The 18,112-nt window shown below is 46.7% G+C and overlaps 3 protein-coding genes across 3 annotated transcripts; all 3 read right to left on the bottom strand.

The window, feature by feature from the left end:
* Positions 1–5,351: 5,351 nt before the first annotated feature.
* LOC140279328 (olfactory receptor 52N4-like) lies at positions 5,352–6,305 on the bottom strand. The gene has a single exon (XM_072374444.1). It carries the CDS (start codon positions 6,303–6,305, stop codon positions 5,352–5,354), a length of 954 nt encoding a protein of 317 aa, XP_072230545.1.
* A 2,183-nt stretch (positions 6,306–8,488) lies between these two features.
* LOC140279650 (olfactory receptor 52N5-like) lies at positions 8,489–9,496 on the bottom strand. The gene is made up of 2 exons (XM_072374806.1): positions 8,604–9,496; positions 8,489–8,513 (listed from the first exon to the last, which is right to left on the bottom strand). The coding sequence occupies exons 1-2, from the start codon at positions 9,494–9,496 to the stop codon at positions 8,489–8,491; spliced, it is 918 nt and encodes a 305-aa protein (XP_072230907.1).
* Positions 9,497–12,967: 3,471 nt separating this feature from the next.
* LOC140279327 (olfactory receptor 52N4-like) lies at positions 12,968–13,921 on the bottom strand. The gene has a single exon (XM_072374443.1). The coding sequence runs from the start codon at positions 13,919–13,921 to the stop codon at positions 12,968–12,970; it is 954 nt and encodes a 317-aa protein (XP_072230544.1).
* Positions 13,922–18,112: the final 4,191 nt, after the last annotated feature.

Below are 18,112 nucleotides of genomic sequence, written 5' to 3'. Positions count from 1 at the left end.
TCCCATTTCTGGAGCTGAGGTTGCCAAGGTGGTCAAAAAGTTCCTCGGTGGTAAGGCCTTGGCGGTGGAAGAGGTCTATCTGGGGTTCCTCAAAGCTCTGGATGGTGCAGGGCTGTCTTGGTTGACACGCACCTCTGCAACATCGCATGGACAGTGCCTCTGGACTGGCAGATTGGGGTGGTGGTCCCCCTCTTTTAAAAGGGAGGCCGGATGGTGTGTTCCAACTACAGGGGGATCACACTCCTCAGCCTCCATGATAAGGTCTATTCGGGGGCACTGGAGAGAAGGATCCATCGGATAATTGAATCTGGGATTCAGGAGCAACAGTGTGGTTTTCGTCCTGGCCGTGGAGCAGTGGACCAGCTCTACACCCTCAGCAGGATCCTGGAGGGTGGATGGGAGTTTGCCCAACCAGTGTTTTGTGGACTTGGAGAAGGCGTTCGACCATGTTCTGTGGGGAGTCCTGTGGGGGGTGCTCCGGGAATATGGAGTACCGGACCCCTTGATAGGGGCTGTTTGGTGTCTGTATGACTGGTGTTAGAGTTTGGTCCACATTGGTCCCCGGGGTCTCCTCCCAGTGGGACGGACCCAGAACACCTCACCAGGGAGGCGTCCAGGGGGCATCCTAACCAGATGCCACCTCATCTGACTCCTCTCAAAGCGGAGGAGCAGCGGTTCTACTCCGAACCCCTCCCGGATGACCGAGCTTCTCCCCCTATCTCTAAGGGAGAGCCATGTCACTTCACTAACTCTCCTGTCATTTCAGATCCTGCCTTTCTTACCTGCCATGCTATCAACTCATTTCCCTCACCTGGGTTTCCCCGGCCATCTCCTCCTTCACCTGCAGTCCATTTTCTCCTTAGTTCCTCAGTATATATACCAGTCCATTTTCACTTGATCCCTGCCAGATTTTCTTGTGTTGTATTTCGCTCTCCAGCATTTCCAGTTCTGCCCCCCTGTTCTGACCCTGTTTTGCCTGTCTTGGACTACGGATACCTGCCCGCCCTTTGACGGATTTGTTTGCCTTATTCTGATCACCTAGTTTTGACTCTGATCTTCCCTTGCAACCCGCCTGCTTCGTTGTTGTGCTTTTGGGTTCTCCTTTGCCAGCACCAGTGACCGTGACAGAACAATCTGGCCACCATGAACCCAGCCGACTCTGACTCAATCCGTAAGGAGCTGAGAGCACAGGCCAGCGCTCTTCAGTGCCACAACGAACAATTTACCTCCATTTCAGGCGGCCTGTGGGAGGTGGCAGCTCGTCATGAGAGGAGCTTGGGCAGCATTCATGAACTCTCGTGGTCCGAAACTTGCATCATCGGTCAGCCCTCCTGTCCAGACCCCTCCAGTGTCGGATACTGGTTTACCTCCTCCAGAACTTTATTCTAGTGTTCTGGGTAGCTGCCAGCCAATCTTCGTGCAGTGTTCCCTCGGCTTTGAACTCCAGCCTTCCGCCTTCCCCACAGAAAGATCCCGGGTGGCGTAAATTGTCTCTCTGCTTACCGGCAGAGCAAGAGACTGGGGAACTGCAGAGTGGGAGAAGGAATCCAGCATCTGCTCATCCGTCAAGCTGTTCTCCGAGGAGCTGCGGAAGGTTTTCAACCATGTCACCTCCGGAAGAGAGGTCGCTCGGGGTGTGTTTAACCTGGCTCTGGGGGTCTGTCTCCGATTACTCTATTGAGCTCCGCACTGTAGCAGCTGAAAGTAACTGGAACGCTGCTTCACTCTTCGATGCCTTCTGCAACGGCCTCTCAGATGACATCAAAGATGAACTGGTGGCCCGCGATCTTCCTGCTGATTTGGATGCACTAGTCTCTCTCTCTATCCGCATAGAGAGCGGCGGAGAGAGAGAGTTCGGTCCGCTGCTTCACCTGTGTGGGTTAACCAGCCATTCCACCCTCCGATGCATCCTTCTGAGCAGCTCACAAATACTCCTTGTGACGCTCCTGAGCCAATGCAGCTGGGCAGGACACGGCTGTCTACAGCAGAACGACAACGCCACCTAAAGGAGAACAGGTGCCTGTACTGTGGTCAGGACGGCCATTACGCCTCTTCGTGTCCAGTAAAAGACACCAGTCATCCCGAGGTAATGCCCTCTCAGTCTTTGGTTCAGGTCAAGCTGTTCTGCTCTGGGAATTATCAGACTGTCTCAGCCCTCATTGATTCTGGTGCAGATTAAAGCCTGTTGGACACGACTCTTTCCTCCAAGCTGGGTCTTGGTCAGGTGGTTCTGGAGAAGCCTATCGATGCCGCAGCCTTGGATGGTCGGTTACACATCGAGTGACCGTGACATGTAATGACTGTGGGCCAGGAGAGGGAACTCCTTAAACTTGTGTCAGAGTTTTAAGTATTTAACGTTTGAAATTAATAGTTCTATTCAATTCTATGCATAAGAGTCAAAATATTGTGGCATTGGAGATGTTAATGATCAGTTTGTTCATTGTTTTTTGTGCTTGTTTTGTGCTTGTGTTTTGTGTGTTTGTTTTTTTACACTTGAAATGTCTTACAAAACATCTTCAATGCCTCTCTCAGTAATCTGTAGCAAATTAAATTTCCAAACAGAGCAATCAGTGTGATTAGCAAGAATTTAGACTTGTCCTCTTCTATCCACTTATCACACTGTGGGAAAGTTTCATCGTCATCCAAGTTGTCCCCTCCTTCAGAGACTCTGGATTCAGGACTCTGCCTGGGCTGATTCAAAAATCTTAATCATATTTAACCATTTAAGCGTTGGTTTTTCAAATAAAAGTGTAAAATCATCAATCTTTCTACATAAAAACTTGGCCTTGGACATAACTGCTCAATCAGACAATGATCTGAAATATTGAATCAAAATGTTAAGTGATATCTAGAAAATTCTAAGAACCATTTCATGGCAAATAAAGGCTTTGCTACTGATATCTGAGAAAGAGTATGAAGAACTAGAAAATTTCTGAAGAAATTTTGATGGGTGCCCAGCTGCTGCCCGTCTTCTGCCCGTCCACACACAGACACACAGATGAGAGCTGAGAGCTGCTAGTTGCCAGATATTTCAAATCCAGTCTGAAAAATGAGATTTTGGGTTGTTCTGGTGAAATCTGCCCGCTTTAGACACATAAGGCCCGGTTGATCTGTTCAGAATAATGGAAAACATATGAGTCAGCGGCTGGCATGAACCTATTATCACAACTGATGTGTTGAAAGTAATGGAAACATGAGTTAGTGCGTGCTATCACACGCATTTGTCTCCTCAGCAGCTGGCATGAACCTGTTAATCTGTTCAGATTAATGGAAATTTATGAGTTAGTGCGTGCTATCGCGCGCATTTGTCTTGTCAGCAGCTGCCATGAACCTGTTAATCTGTTCAGATTAATGAAAATGTATGAGTTAGTGCGCGCTATCGCGCACATTTGTCTCATCAGGGGCTGGCATGAACCTATTAATCTGTTCACGCTATCACGCGCATTTACTAATGCTGCCCTCCTGCCCTGCTCCTGCCCTCCTGCTGCCCTAATGCTGCCCTCCTCCTGCCCTGCTCTTGCCCTCCTGCCCTCTTGCCCTCCTGCCCTCTTGCCCTGCTGCCCTAATGCTGCCCTCCTCCTGCCCTGCTCTTGCCCTCCTGCCCTCTTGCCCTCCTGCCCTGCTCCTGCCCTCCTGCTGCCCTAATGCTGCCCTCCTCCTGCCCTGCTCTTGCCCTCTTGCCCTCTTGCCCTCTTGCCCTCCTGCCCTCTTGCCCTCCTGCCCTCCTGCCCTCTTGCCCTCCTTCCCTCCTGCCCTCCTGCCCTCTTGCCCTCCTGCCCTCCTGCCCTCTTGCCCTCCTGCCCTGCTCCTGCCCTCCTGCTGCCCTAATGCTGCCCTGCTCTTGCCCTCTTGCCCTCCTGCCCTCTTGCCCTCCTGCCCTCCTGCCCTCTTGCCCTCTTGCCCTCCTTCCCTCCTGCCCTCCTTCCCTCTTGCCCTCCTGCCCTCCTGCCCTCTTGCCCTCCTGCCCTGCTCCTGCCCTCCTGCTGCCCTAATGCTGCCCTGCTCTTGCCCTCTTGCCCTCCTGCCCTCTTGCCCTCCTGTTGCCCTAATGCTGCCCTGCTCTTGCCTTCTTGCCCTCTTGACCTCTTGCCCTCTTGCCCTCTTGCCCTCCTGCCCTCTTGCCCTCTTGCCCTCCTGCCCTCCTGTCCTCCTGCTGCTATGTTTACTCTGCCCTCATCTGCCATCTTGGCTCTGCCCTCATCAGCTGTGATAGAACAGGGCAGCCATCTTGGGTGTGGTCAGCATTAGTTGCTATGGGCAACAGCTGTGCCTGCCAACTGCCAACTGAGAATTCTGCACCTCACTTTGTCCCCTTAAAATCATGGGGTTTTCATATTGAGGCAGAAATCTGGATAAAAACGCTCGCTGTTCGAAAAGTAGAAGTCGGATCCGAATAATTCTTTCACCGTGAGCGCCAGAAGGGAAGGGGGAAGCCAGCGGTGTCATTTCTATTCTTCTACCCCCCGTGGCTCCTTTATTATGGCAGTTTTAAAATTATTTTTCCGACTGATTTCAGGGCTCGGCCGTTTTATAATGGGATGGAATGTTCCCTCTCTGCGCTCAGAGGGGATTTGTGAGAAATCTGTGAGGCCCAGCTCAATGACAGTCACATTGGGTGAAAGACAACTAAAATACCTACGTTTTGATGTATAATTTATCCAGATCAGGCAGATATTTTGGACGTGAGAGGAATTTGTTCGAGAAATGTTCTTTTAAAGATTTTTAGAGTGACAGTTACAGTGTAACCGACATGAGACGACCTCCTCTGGACACCTAAAACGTAAACTGCCGTTGTGTCAAAGCTGTATAAGCTATTAACAAGCCCTTTACCACAGTTAAAGCTGAGTCTTTCCTGTCACACACAAACTTTGAATGATGTGTGTGTGACGCTGTATGGCTGAGTTACGAGGCGTCCAATGTCCTCTTTTAGGCCTTGTCCATTCATTTTCCCATTGACAATTTTCCCGCTTTTTCCCATTTATCCGCTATTCCTTTCGAGTAATGAGAGAGAAAAGTAATAGCACACTTCTGCCCATCGGCGCGCACGCAGCCATGTATTTTTTATTTTAGTCGGACCTTCGCTGCGGGAGGAGTAGCGCGCCGAAAAACGTGACGGAAGCGGAAAAATAATAAGTATGAGCAATAGTAATATGTGTGCCCTGCCTTTGGCATTGGCACCGATAATTATATGTTATCTGTAAATATGTAAATATAAAAAGCCTTGTGATGTGAATTCACTTGTTTCATTTTTCTGTTTACAAACTAAACATAAAAGCAGTGTTTAATTTTCATGTGTTTTAACAGATTTTATAGGAGTTCTTGTAATCTTTTGCCCATAAAAATATGTTTCACTATTTACTTTTACATGATGGCAAAATATTTTGAAAATGAAACATTTTAATAAAGAAATTTCGTATTTCTTTGGACTGCACACCATAGATGATGGGATTGAGGCCACCAGGAACAATAACAAACAGAATAGCACAGAGTTTTTTGTAGTCTGCGTACTCAGGGAAGCGATGCAGAGCAATAGCAGTGAATCCACTGAGTGACATAATCAGATACACAACCAGATGAGTGCTGCAGGTCTTCAAGGCTTTACTGTTCAAAGACTTGTTCTTACTGGTCAGACAGACAGTGGTAATCTTTGTGTAGGTGAGAACAACGCTGCCTATAGAGGCTATGAACAGAACCACAGTGAAAGTGAGGCCATAAATATTATTAATGAAAACACTCTCACATGAGAGCTTAAACAGTGAAGCATTGTCACAGAAAGGATTTCTGATCAGAGTCCTGCATCGGTTCAGTCGGATGGTCAGACCGAGCAGAATCCCGACCAAAACAAAGGGCACCCCCCAGGCAGAAACGGTCAGCTTGATGATCATTTTGTTGGTCATCATGGAACTATAGTGCAGAGGATGGGAGATGGCAACATATCTGTCAAAGGCCATAATCATGAGCATTGTGTGGGAAGTGGTCGCAAAAAACTGTGTGATGAAAGCCTGAACCACACACTCATAATAACCGATGAGGCGCTCAGATGGAGGCAGCAGAAGATCATAGAGCAGTCGGGGCAAAATATTGCTACTTCCAATAATATCACTGACTGTCAGGTTGCAAAAAAGTATATACATAGGCTGATGAAGGTTCCTGTCAATGAAAATTAGAACCAAAATCCCCACATTCATGATCATAAAAACAGTGTAGGAAATTAAGAAGATGAAAAAGAAAGAGTATGCAGAATCTTTTGTGACCTGTAAGCCCTCCATCTGGAGCACAAAGCTGTTGTAGGTGTAGTTTTCCATCAGCCTGCAGGAACAAAACCAAATATTCACAAAAGGAGCAAATAATTCTGTAGGGGAACGAATGCAACAACACGATCCTCCCTGTCAGATAAATTTCACAAATTAAGAGAAAACAGTAACAACAACACATGTAATTATGACATTTAGGAATTATGAAAAACATTCAGTGAAACAACATTACCAATATAAGCTAAACACCTGCTGGTATAAAGGACAGGTTAACATTAATTACCCAGCTACAGCCAGGTATACAGTATTTGTAGATGCAGATTAAACCATCAGGGGGATCACTCAGCCTCTCATAATGAATTATGTAATATCTAAAAGAGTCGATGTGGCTGCGTCACAATTGTCACTAAGCAACAATAATTTAGTCTTTGGCACCAGTTTTCAGTCTTTACTCAAAGGATAACAGTGTGAATCTTTACTTTTTCAACATCAGACTCATTGGCCTTGGCACATTTTCTAAAGAATATATGAAATAGCTTATTTCATTGGGAATTTTTACATGTACATCACATGTAAAAATGTTGTAGGTTCTTTCTTTCACTTCATCCTCCTTATGCTGTTGGTATACACAATTGATTGTGAAGCCCGATGGTAAATTGGCTTATCACATTCAAGTGAAAGTAAAGTTTTCATTTTAGGATTGAGGAGTTCCTCGAAGTATTCCCCCCACCGACTCACAACGTCCCTAGTTGAGGTCAGCAAAGCCCCTTCCCCACCATACACAATGTTGACTGTGAGGCGCCCCCCCCTAATTTAGAGGAAAGGTTTACTTTTTTAAGGCATATAGAAGAATTTGACCAAAGAGCTCCGGCTGAGTGGAACTGGTCAACCACTTTGTGAAGTGGTGTGGGAACAAAGACATTGGAGATGATTGCTGATTTTATGAGAATCAGGAATAAACCAAAAACTATTTTGATCTTGGGATACTAGGTGGAGGTAGTGAGAAACTACAGATCCCTCGGTGTTCACCTGGGCAAAAGGCAGGATTGGTAACATAAAACTGAGACTATCTGCAAGAGGGGATAGATCAGTCTCTGGGTTTTGAGGAAGCTGTTGTCTTTCAATGTATGAACTAAGATGGTACATATCCTCTATCGGTGCATTCCCACTGTAGGAACCTTTTGCAGTTCCTATAACCTTTTCAGGAATAGGGCCATTTTTTCGCGCATTCAGACATACAGGAACTAGGGACCACGGCCCTCAGGAACTAGGGACCACGGCCCTCAGGAACTAGGGACCACGGCCCTCAGTTCCTGGAACCATTTTAGCTCCTTCAGGGTCTTTTCTGGGCTCCACAGGAACATGACGTAGGTGTTTGGTGGCTGGTAGCTCCGCCCCTTGTCTGAAATGTTTACTCATACGACACGGACCCAACCGGCGCCTGTTTAATAAGTTAAACTTCGTCTCCTTTGTCTGCGGCGCTCTGCTCTCCTTCTTTCCTCCATGAAAGGAAGAAGTATCGCCCGCTGCTGGATTCTTCGTCTCCTGACTCTCGCTATGCGCTCTTCCAGCCTCCATCTTAGACGCCTGATGTGATCGTCCATGATTAATATCACCGTCATGCAGACCATGAACACGGTGGCCTCCTCGCTCTCCATGTTAGCTTCTTGGTGCTGTTGTTTTCTTCTCTCCTTACTTTTCGCGGGTTTTGTTTTGTTGTTGAGTGGCGCTAAAGTAACACGTCTGTCGCAGACGGCTGCGTCACATCAGTCCCTGTCCAGGTCCCCGACTCATGTGAGAATGCAAAATGAAACTGTTCCCCTGGGGAAGGGCAGTTCTTAGAACTGAATTCGAGGTGGACAGTTCTTAGAACTATCCAAATGCTGCTAATGTGGTAGTTGTGAGGGATGCAATTTTTTTGCAACCATCGGTTGGGGCAACAGCACCAGAACAAGTGACTAAAAGAAACTGGGAAGAAAGTCATTTGAAGTCTGCTTTTAATTTCAAAACCTATTTTAGATTCGAGAGCAAGAGTATGATTTGTGGCTTAATGTATGTTAACAGCCACATTCTACCCATAATGTGAACAGCATGAAAAAAAGATATATTGAGACTGAACTTTTCCATTTCAATAAAAATGTATGATTCAAATTAAAAAGCCTTGTGATGTGAATTCACTTGTTTCATTTTTCTGTAACCAAACTAAACATAAAAGCAGTGTTTAATTTCATGTTTTAACAGATTTTATAGGAGTTCTTGTAATCTTTTGCTCATAAAAATATGTTTCACTATTTACTTTTACATGATGGCAAAATATTTTGAAAATGAAACATTTTAATAAAGAAATTTCGTATTTCTTTGGACTGCACACCATAGATGATGGGATTGAGGCCACCAGGAACAATAACAAACAGAATAGCAGAGAGTTTTTTGTACTCTGAGTACTCAGGGAAGCGATGCAGAGCAATAGTAGTGAATCCACAGACCGACATAATCAGATATACAACCAGGTGAGTGCTGCAGGTCTTCAAGGCTTTACTGTTCAAAGACTTGTTCTTACTGGTCAGACAAACAGTGGTAATCTTAGTGTAGGTGAGAACGATGCTGCCTATGGAGGCTATATAGAGCACAACAGTGTAGGTCAGGCCATAGACATTATTAATTAAGACACTCTCACATGAGAGCTTAAACAGTGAAGCATTGTCACAGAAAGGATTTCTGATCAGAGTCCTGCATCGGTTCAGTCGGATGGTCAAACCGAGCAGAATCCCGACTAAAAAAAAAGATACAACCCAGGCAGAAATTGTCAGCTTGATGATCATTTTGTTGGTCATCATGGAACTATAGTGCAGAGGATGGCAGATGGCAACATATCTGTCAAAGGCCATAATCATGAGCATTGTGTGGGAAGTGGTCCCAAATAACTGTGTGGTAAAAGCCTGAACCACACACTCATAATAACTGATGAGGCGCTCAGATGGAGGCAGCAGAAGATCATAAAGAAGTCGGGGCAAAATATTGCTACTTCCAATGATATCACTGACTGTCAGGTTGCAAAAAAGTAAATACATAGGCTGATGAAGGTTCCTGTCAATGAAAATTAGGACCAAAATCCCCACATTCATGATCATAAAAACAGTGTAGGAAATTAAGAAGATGAAAAAGAAAGAGTATGCAGAATCCTTTGTGACCTGTAAGCCCTCCATCTGGAGCACAAAGCTGTTGTAGGTGTAGTTTTCCATCAGCCTGCAGGAACAAACCAAATATTCATAAAAGGAGCAAATAATTCTGTAGAGGAACGAATGCAACAGCACGATCCTCCCTGTCAGATAGATTTCACGAATTAAGAGAAAACAGTAACAACAACACATGTAATTATGACATTTAGGAATTATGAAAAACATTCAGTGAAACAACATTACCAATATAAGCTAAACACCTGCTGGTATAAAGGACAGGTTAACATTAATTACCCAGCTACAGCCATATCTACAGTATTTGTAGATTCAGATTAAACCATCGGGGGGATCACTCAGCCTCTCACAATGAATTATGTAATATCTAAAAGAGTCGATGTGGCTGCGTCAAAATTGTCACTAAGCAACAATAATTTAGTCTTTGGCACCAGTTTTCAATATTTACTCAAAGGATAACAGTGTGAATCTTTACTTTTTCAACATCAGACTCATTGGCCTTGGCACATTTTCTAAAGAATATATGAAATAGCTTATTTCATTGTGAATTTTTACAAGTACATCACATGTAAAAATGTTGTAGGTTCTTTCTTTCACTTCATCCTCCTTATGCTGTTGGTATACACAATTGATTGTGAAGCCCGATGGTAAATTGGATTATCACATTCAAGTGAAAGTAAAGTTTTCATTTTAGGATTGAGGAGTTCCTCGAAGTATTCCCCCCACCGACTCACAACGTCCCTAGTTGAGGTCAGCAAAGCCCCGTCCCCACCATACACAGTGTTGACTGTGAGCCGCTACCCCCCCCCCCCCCCCCCCCCCCCCCCACCGAGATGCCGGATGGTGGACCAGAATCTCTTCGAGGCCATCTGGAAGTCGTTCTCCATGGTCTCACCGAACTCCTCCCAGGCCCGAGTTTTTGCCTCAGCAACCGCCGAAGCCGCAGCCCGTTGGGGGTTGCCGCCACCACAGGCACCGACCACCTTACGGCCACAACTCCGATCAGCTGCCTCAGCAATGGAGTCACGGGACATGGCCCATTCGGACTCAATGTCCCCCACCTCCCCCGGGATATGATTGAAGCTCTGCCGGACTTGAGAGTTAAAGCTCCTCCTGACGGGGGACACTGACAAACGCTCCCAGCAGACCCTCACAATACGTTTGGGCCTGCCAGGTCTGATCGACATCCTCCCCCACCAGCGGAGCCAACTCACCACCAGGTGGTGATCAGTTGAGAGCTCCGCCCCTCTCTTCACCCGAGTGTCCAGGACATGCGGCCTCAAATCCAATGATACAACCACAAAGTCGATCATTGAACTGCGGCCAAGGGTGTCCTGGTGCCAAGTGCACATATGGACACCCTTATGCCTGAACATGGTGTTCGTTATGGACAGTCCATGACTGGCACAGAAGTCCAACAACATAACAACACTCTGATTCAGATCGGGGGGGGGGCGTTCCTCCCAATCACAACCCTCCAGGTCTCACTGTCATTGCCCACGTGAGCATTGAAGTCCCCCAGCAGAACGAGGGAGTCTCCGGTAGGAGCATTCTCTAGTGCCTCCCCCAGGGACTCCAAAAAGGGTGGGTACTCTGAACTGTTGTTTGGCGCATAGGCACAAACAACAGTCAGGACCCGTCCCCCCACCCGAAGGCGGAGGGAGGCTACCCTCTCGTTCACTGGGGTAAACCCCAATGTACAGGCACACAGCCGGGGGGCAATAAGTATGCCCACACCTGCTCTGCGCCTCTCACCACGGGCAACTCCAGAGTGGAAGAGAGTCCAACCCCTCTCAAGAGGACTGCTTCCAGAGCCCAATCCGTGCGTCGAGTTGAGTCCGACTATATCTAGCCGGAACCACTCAGTCTCGCGCACCAGCTCCTTCCCCAACAGAGAGGTGACGCTCCACGTCCCAAGAGCTGGCTTCAGTAGCCGAGGATGAGACCGCCAAGGCTTCCGCTTTCGGCTGCTACCCATCTCACATGGCACCCGACCCCCTTGGCCCCTCCCACGGGTGATGAGCCTGTCGGAAGAATATAATTCTGCATTGCACTAATTCAGAGGAAAGGTTTACTTTTTTAAGGCATATAGAAGAATTTGACCAAAGAGCTCTGGCTGAGTGGAACTGGTCAACCACTTTGTGACATGGTGTGGGAACAAAGACATTGGAGATGATTGCTGATTTTATGAGAATCAGGAATAACCAAAAACTATTTTGATCTTGGGATACTAGGTGGAGGTAGTGAGAAACTACAGATCCCTCTGTGTTCACCTGGGCAAAAGGCTGGATTGGTAACATAAAACTGAGACTATCTGCAAGAGGGGATAGATCAATCTTTGGGTTTTGAGGAAGCTGTTGTCTTTCAATGTATGAACTAAGATGGTACATATCCTCTATCGGTGCATTCCCACTGTAGGAACCTTTTGCAGTTCCTATAACCTTTTCAGGAATAGGGCCATTTTTTCGCGCATTCAGACATACAGGAACTAGGGACCACGGCCCTCAGGAACTAGGGACCACGGCCCTCAGGAACTAGGGACCACGGCCCTCAGGAACTAGGGACCACGGCTCTCAGTTCCTGGAACCATTTTAGCTCCTTCAGGCTCTTTTCTGGGTTCCACAGGAACATGACGTAGGTGTTTGGTGGCTGTAGCTCCGCCCCTTGTCTGAAATGTTTCCTCATACGACACGGACCCAACCGGCGCCTGTTTAATAAGTTAAACTTCGTCTCCTTTGTCTGCGGCGCTCTGCTCTCCTTCTTTCCTCCATGAAAGGAAGAAGTATCGCCCGCTGCTGGATTCTTCGTCTCCTGACTCTCGCTGTGCGCTCTTCCAGCCTCCATCTTAGACGCCTGATGTGATCGTCCATGATTAATATCACCGTCATGCAGCCCATGAACACGGTGGCCTCCTCGCTCTCCATGTTAGCTTCTTGGTGCTGTTGTTTTCTTCTCTCCTTGCTTTTCGCGGGTTCTGTTTTGTTGTTGAGTGGCGCTAAAGTAACAACAGACGGCTGCGTCACATCAGTCCCTGTCGAGGTCTCCGACTCATGTGCAGATGCAAAATTAAACAGTTCCCCTGGGGAAGGGCAGTTCTTAGAACTATCCAAATGCTGCTAATGTGGTAGTTGTGAGGGATGCAATTTTTTTGCAACCATCGGTTGGGGCAACAGCACCAGAACAAGTGACTAAAAGAAACTGGGAAGAAAGTCATTTGAAGTCTGCTTTTAATTTCAAAACCTACTTTAGATTAGAGAGTAAGAGTATGATGTGTTGCTTAATGTATGTTAACAGCCACATTCTACCCATAATGTGAACAGCATGAAAAAAAGATTTATTGAGACTGAACTTTTTCCATTTCAATAAAAATGTAGGATTTATATTAAAAAGGCTTGTGATGTGAATTCACTTGTTTCATTTTTCTGTAACCAAACTAAACATAAAAGCAGTGTTTAATTTCATGTTTTAACAGATTTTATCGGAGTTCTTGTAATCTTTTGCTCATAAAAATATGTTTCACTATTTACTTTTACATGATGGCAAAATATTTTGAAAATGAAACATTTTAATAAAGAAATTTCGTATTTCTTTGGACTGCACACCATAGATGATGGGATTGAGGCCACCAGGAACAATAACAAACAGAATAGCAGAGAGTTTTTTGTACTCTGAGTACTGAGGGAAGCGATGCAGAGCAACAGCAGTGAATCCACTGAGTGACATAATCAGATACACAACCAGATGAGTGCTGCAGGTCTTCAAGGCTTTACTGTTCAAAGACTTGTTCTTACTGGTCAGACAGACGACTGTAATCTTAGTGTAGGTGAGAACAACGCTGCCTATAGAGGCTATGAACAGAACCACAGTGAAAGTGAGGCCGTAGATGTTATTAATGAGAACACTCTCACATGAGAGCTTAAACAGTGAAGCATTGTCACAGTAAGGATGTCTGATCAGAGTCCTGCATCGGTTCAGTCGGATGGTCAGACCGAGCAGAATCCCGACCAAAACAAAGGGCACCCCCCAGGCAGAAACCGTCAGCTTGATGATCATTTTGTTGGTCATTATGGAACTATAGTGCAGAGGATGGGAGATGGCAACATATCTGTCAAAGGCCATCATAATGAGCATTGTGTGAGATGTGGTCGCAAAAAACTGTGTGATGAAAGCCTGAACCACACACTCATAATAACCGATGAGGCGCTCAGAGGGAGGCAGCAGAAGATCTGAGAGGAGTCGGGGCAAAATATTGCTACTTCCAATAATATCACTGACTGTCAGGTTGCAAAAAAGTAAATACATAGGCTGATGAAGGTTCCTGTCAATGAAAATTAGAACCAAAATCCCCACATTCATGATCATAAAAACAATGTAGGAAAAAAGGAACAAGAAAAAAACAAGGAAAATAGAATCCTCCGCGACCTTTAACCCCTCCAGCTGGAGCACAAAGCTGTTGTAGGTGTAGTTTTCCATCAGCCTGCAGGAACAAACCAAATATTCACAAAAGGAGCAAATAATTCTGTAGAGGAACGAATGCAACAGCACGATCCTCCCTGTCAGATAGATTTCACAAATTAAGAGAAAACGGTAAGAACAACAGATGTAATTATGACATTTAGGAATTATGAAAAACATTCAGTGAAACAACATTACCAATATAAGCTAAATACCTGCTGGTATAAAGGACAGGTTAACATTAATTACCCAGCTACAGCCAGGTATACAGTATTTGTAGATTCAGATTTAACCATCAGGGGGATCACGTGGCCTCTCATAATGAATTATGTAATATCTAAAAAGGTCGATGTGGTGGTCATCACAATTGTCACTAAGCAACAATAATTATAACCCTTGTTTTGCTATCGAGTCTTTACTCAAAGGATAACAGTGTGAATCTTTACTTTTTCAACCTCAGACTCATTGGCCTTGGCACATTTTCTAAAGAATATATGAAATAGCTTATTTTATAGGACTCTATATTGTGAATGTACAAATGTACAATGCTATACATGTTTAAAAGCAGCATCCTGTTTTTAAAAATATCAACACTCTCTGCAGCCCTAAGGGCGCAATGCAGAGATCATGAGGACACCGTCCTCTCCACAACTACACCTGCAAATCTTCGAAATGAAAATCACAAACAGGATCAATTACAAACAATCCAAATGTGAACACAGCTCTTGCTTTGGTAAACCAGGGACAGAATCCATTGGAGAACACTGTTGTAAGCGCTTTTCCAAGTCCACAAAATACATGTAAACTGGATAGCCAGACTCCCATGACCCCCACAGTATCTTTGTGAGATTAGAGCTCTGGTGCACTGTTCTATGACCTGGGCGAGAACCAAAATGCTCTTCCTGGTTTGACAAACAGTCAAAGTCTCCTCTCCAACACCCTGGACTCCACAGATGTTGTTCCAGACCCCCATGAGAAAGTGAAGAGGCTTGTAAGCCACGACTACCCCATTATGCCCAGAGCCTTTGATATTTCAGGGCAAATCTTGTCCACCCCTGGAACTCCACTGCCAGGAAGCATTTTAACAACTCTAGTGACTTCTGTCAAGGTAATGGACTCGTCTTCCCCGAATCTTCAGACACTGTCTCCTCAATTGAGGACATGCTGGTTTCATTGAGGAGATCCTCAAGGTGCTCCTTCCTATCACATCCTCTGTTCAGGTCATCAGTTCTCCTCTCAGGCACAACCTGGGATAGAACCTACTGTCCCTTTCTAATTTGTCAAATGGTTTGCCAGAACATCCTTGAGGCTAAGCGAAAGTCCTTCTCCATGACCTTATCGAATTCCTCCCACTGTCAAGTTTTTGCTTCAGCAATCACCAGTGCTGCAGCCCTTTTAGCCACTCACTATCTATTAGCTGCTTCAAGTGACCCCTGGGACAACCAAGCCCAAAAAGCCTCCTTCATCCACCAGTGGGTCCACCAGTGGGTCCACCTATGTGTCCACTAGTGTGTCCACCAGTGGGTCCACCAGTGGGTCCACCTGTGTGTCCACTAGTGTGTCCACCTGTGTGTCCACCAGTGGGTCCACCAGTGGGTCCACCTGTGTGTCCACTAGTGTGTCCACCAGTGGGTCCACCAGTGGGTCCACCTGTGTGTCCACTAGTGTGTCCACCAGTGGGTCCACCAGTGTGTCCACCAGTGTGTCCACTAGTGTGTCCACTAGTGTGTCCACCAGTGGGTCCACCAGTGTGTCCACCTGTGTGTCCACCAGTGGGTCCACCAGTGGGTCCACCTGTGTGTCCACTAGTGTGTCCACCAGTGGGTCCAACAGTGGGTCCACCTGTGTGTCCACTAGTGTGTCCACCAGTGGGTCCACCAGTGGGTCCACCTGTGTGTCCACTAGTGTGTCCACCAGTGGGTCCAACAGTGTGTCCACCAGTGTGTCCACCTGTGTGTCCACCAGTGGGTCCACCAGTGGGTCCACCTGTGTGTCCACTAGTGTGTCCACCAGTGGGTCCACCAGTGGGTCCACCTGTGTGTCCACTAGTGTGTCCACCAGTGGGTCCACCAGTGTGTCCACCAGTGTGTCCACCAGTGGGTCCACCAGTGGGTACACCTGTGTGTCCACCAGTGGGTACACCTGTGTGTCCACCAGTGTGTCCACCAGTGGGTACACCAGTGTGTCCACCAGTGGGTCCACCAGTGGGTCCACCAATTACCACCACCACAATCATCAGTCCATAGCTCTTGGAAGCGAGCATCCGCAACGGAGGTCCTAAACATGGTCCATTCAGATTCCATGTCCCCAACCTCTACTCTCACTGCCCCTTTTGGCTTAACAAGTCTGCCTGACAGTCTTCCCCGCCAACAGATCCAACTCACCACCAGGTGGTGATCAGTTCGCAGCTATACCCCTCTCTTTACATGAGTGTCCAAGAGGTATGGCCACAGGTCTTAGGACACGGCTACAAAGTCAATCATCAACCTTTGACCTAAAAGGGCCTGGTGCAAGGTACACTTACGGCCCACCTTAGCATCAAACATGGTGGTTGTCATGGACAACCCATGACTATCACAGAAGTCCAAAAACAAAACACTGCTCGGGTTCATATCAGAGGCCATTCCTTCCAATTACACCTCCCCAGTTCAGTCCATCATTGTCAAACATGGGCATTGAATTCCCCCAGAAGAAAAATGAAATCCCCAGATGGCACCTTCTACAGGACACCAACCACAGACTCCAAGAAGGCCGAGTAATCTGAGCTGCGGTTTGGTGCATAGATAAAAACAACCTTCCCTCCTGCGACTTGCAGCCGGAGCAAGGTGACCCTCTCACTCACTGGGGAGAACTCCAATAACAAGGTAATCAGTCTGAGACTTTTGAGTTTTTTCCAGGCAACAGGACTTTAACTGATACCACTCAATCAAGGTTTTTGATTCGCTCTTTGTCTCACCCCATTACTGAGGTCAATTTACCCTGGGAGACCCTATCAGAGGCTACGCCCTCAATAACACAGCTCTCAAGATCAAGGGGATGCTCAAACCCCTCCACTAGATTTAACACTGTTTGGCCCTTTCCTGAACCGTGCTTTGGACATCTTGTTGTACTTCTTATTCATCAAAGACTTGTTTATCATGTACTGTATTTCTGTTAATGAAATTAATTCTCTACAATTTGTCTGTATTTTCTTGATGTTAGCTTACAATATTCAAATGACAGAGAAGTATAAACTACGTTTTACACTGTGGGTGTAAAAGTCTGCAGTGAAGGAGCTGTTCAGGGACCCCTTAGTGTCATGTAGGGGGTGAGAGGTGTTGTCCATGATGGAGGTCAGCTTAGCTAACATCCTCCTCTCATCCACTTCCTCTATGGAGTCCAGAGGACCGTCCAGGACAGAGCTCACTCTCCTAATCAGTCTGTTGTGCCTGCTCCTGTCCCTGTCCGTGCTGCCAACCCTCCAGCAGACCATAGTGTAGAAGATGGCTGAGGCCACCTCAGAGTCATGCCCTGCTCACTCCGAAGGACCTCGGTCTCCTCAGCAGGTGGAGGCGACTCTGGCCCTTCTTGAAGAGAGCGTTGGTGTTGTCAGTCAAGTCCAGTTTGTTATTCAGGTGAACACCCAGGACTCTGTCGCTCTCCACCACCTCAATGTCCGATCCCTGGATGTTTTCCTCCTGAAGTTTCCGATCATCTCCTTCGTCTTGCTGGTGTTTAGCTGAAGCAGGTTTAGCTCACTCCTGCTGACAAAGTCCCTCATGACCGTCCTGTATTCCAGGTCGTTCCCCCGGAAACACATCCAAAAATGGCTGTGTAATCGGAGAACTTCTGGATGTGGCAGTGGGTGGTGTTCTGGGTGAAGTCTGAGGTGTCGAGGGTGAAGAGGAAGGGGGAGAGCACCGTACCCTGAGGGGCACCTGTGCTGCAGAGCACCACATCAGTGGAGCCTCACAAACTGTGGTCTGATGGTAGTCAGTTGGTCCACTCCCACGTTCTCCATCTTCACTCTGAGCAGTGAAGGCTGGATGGTGTTAAAAGCACTGGAGAAGTCAAAAAACATGACCCTCACAGTGCTCCTTCTGTCCTCCAGGTGTCGCAGTGATCTGTGCAGCATGTAGATCTGTCACAGTCTGCCCTATCAGTTTATGTTATATCACAGTTTGTTTAATCATGTTATGTTCTAGTCATGTTTCTCACGTTCAGTTCACT

Source organism: Leuresthes tenuis, unplaced genomic scaffold (assembly GCF_036924035.1).
Source record: "Leuresthes tenuis unplaced genomic scaffold, fLeuTen1.0.hap1 SCAF_21, whole genome shotgun sequence".
Lineage (NCBI taxonomy): Eukaryota > Metazoa > Chordata > Actinopteri > Atheriniformes > Atherinopsidae > Leuresthes > Leuresthes tenuis.
This window is presented reverse-complemented; position numbering and strand designations above follow the sequence as displayed.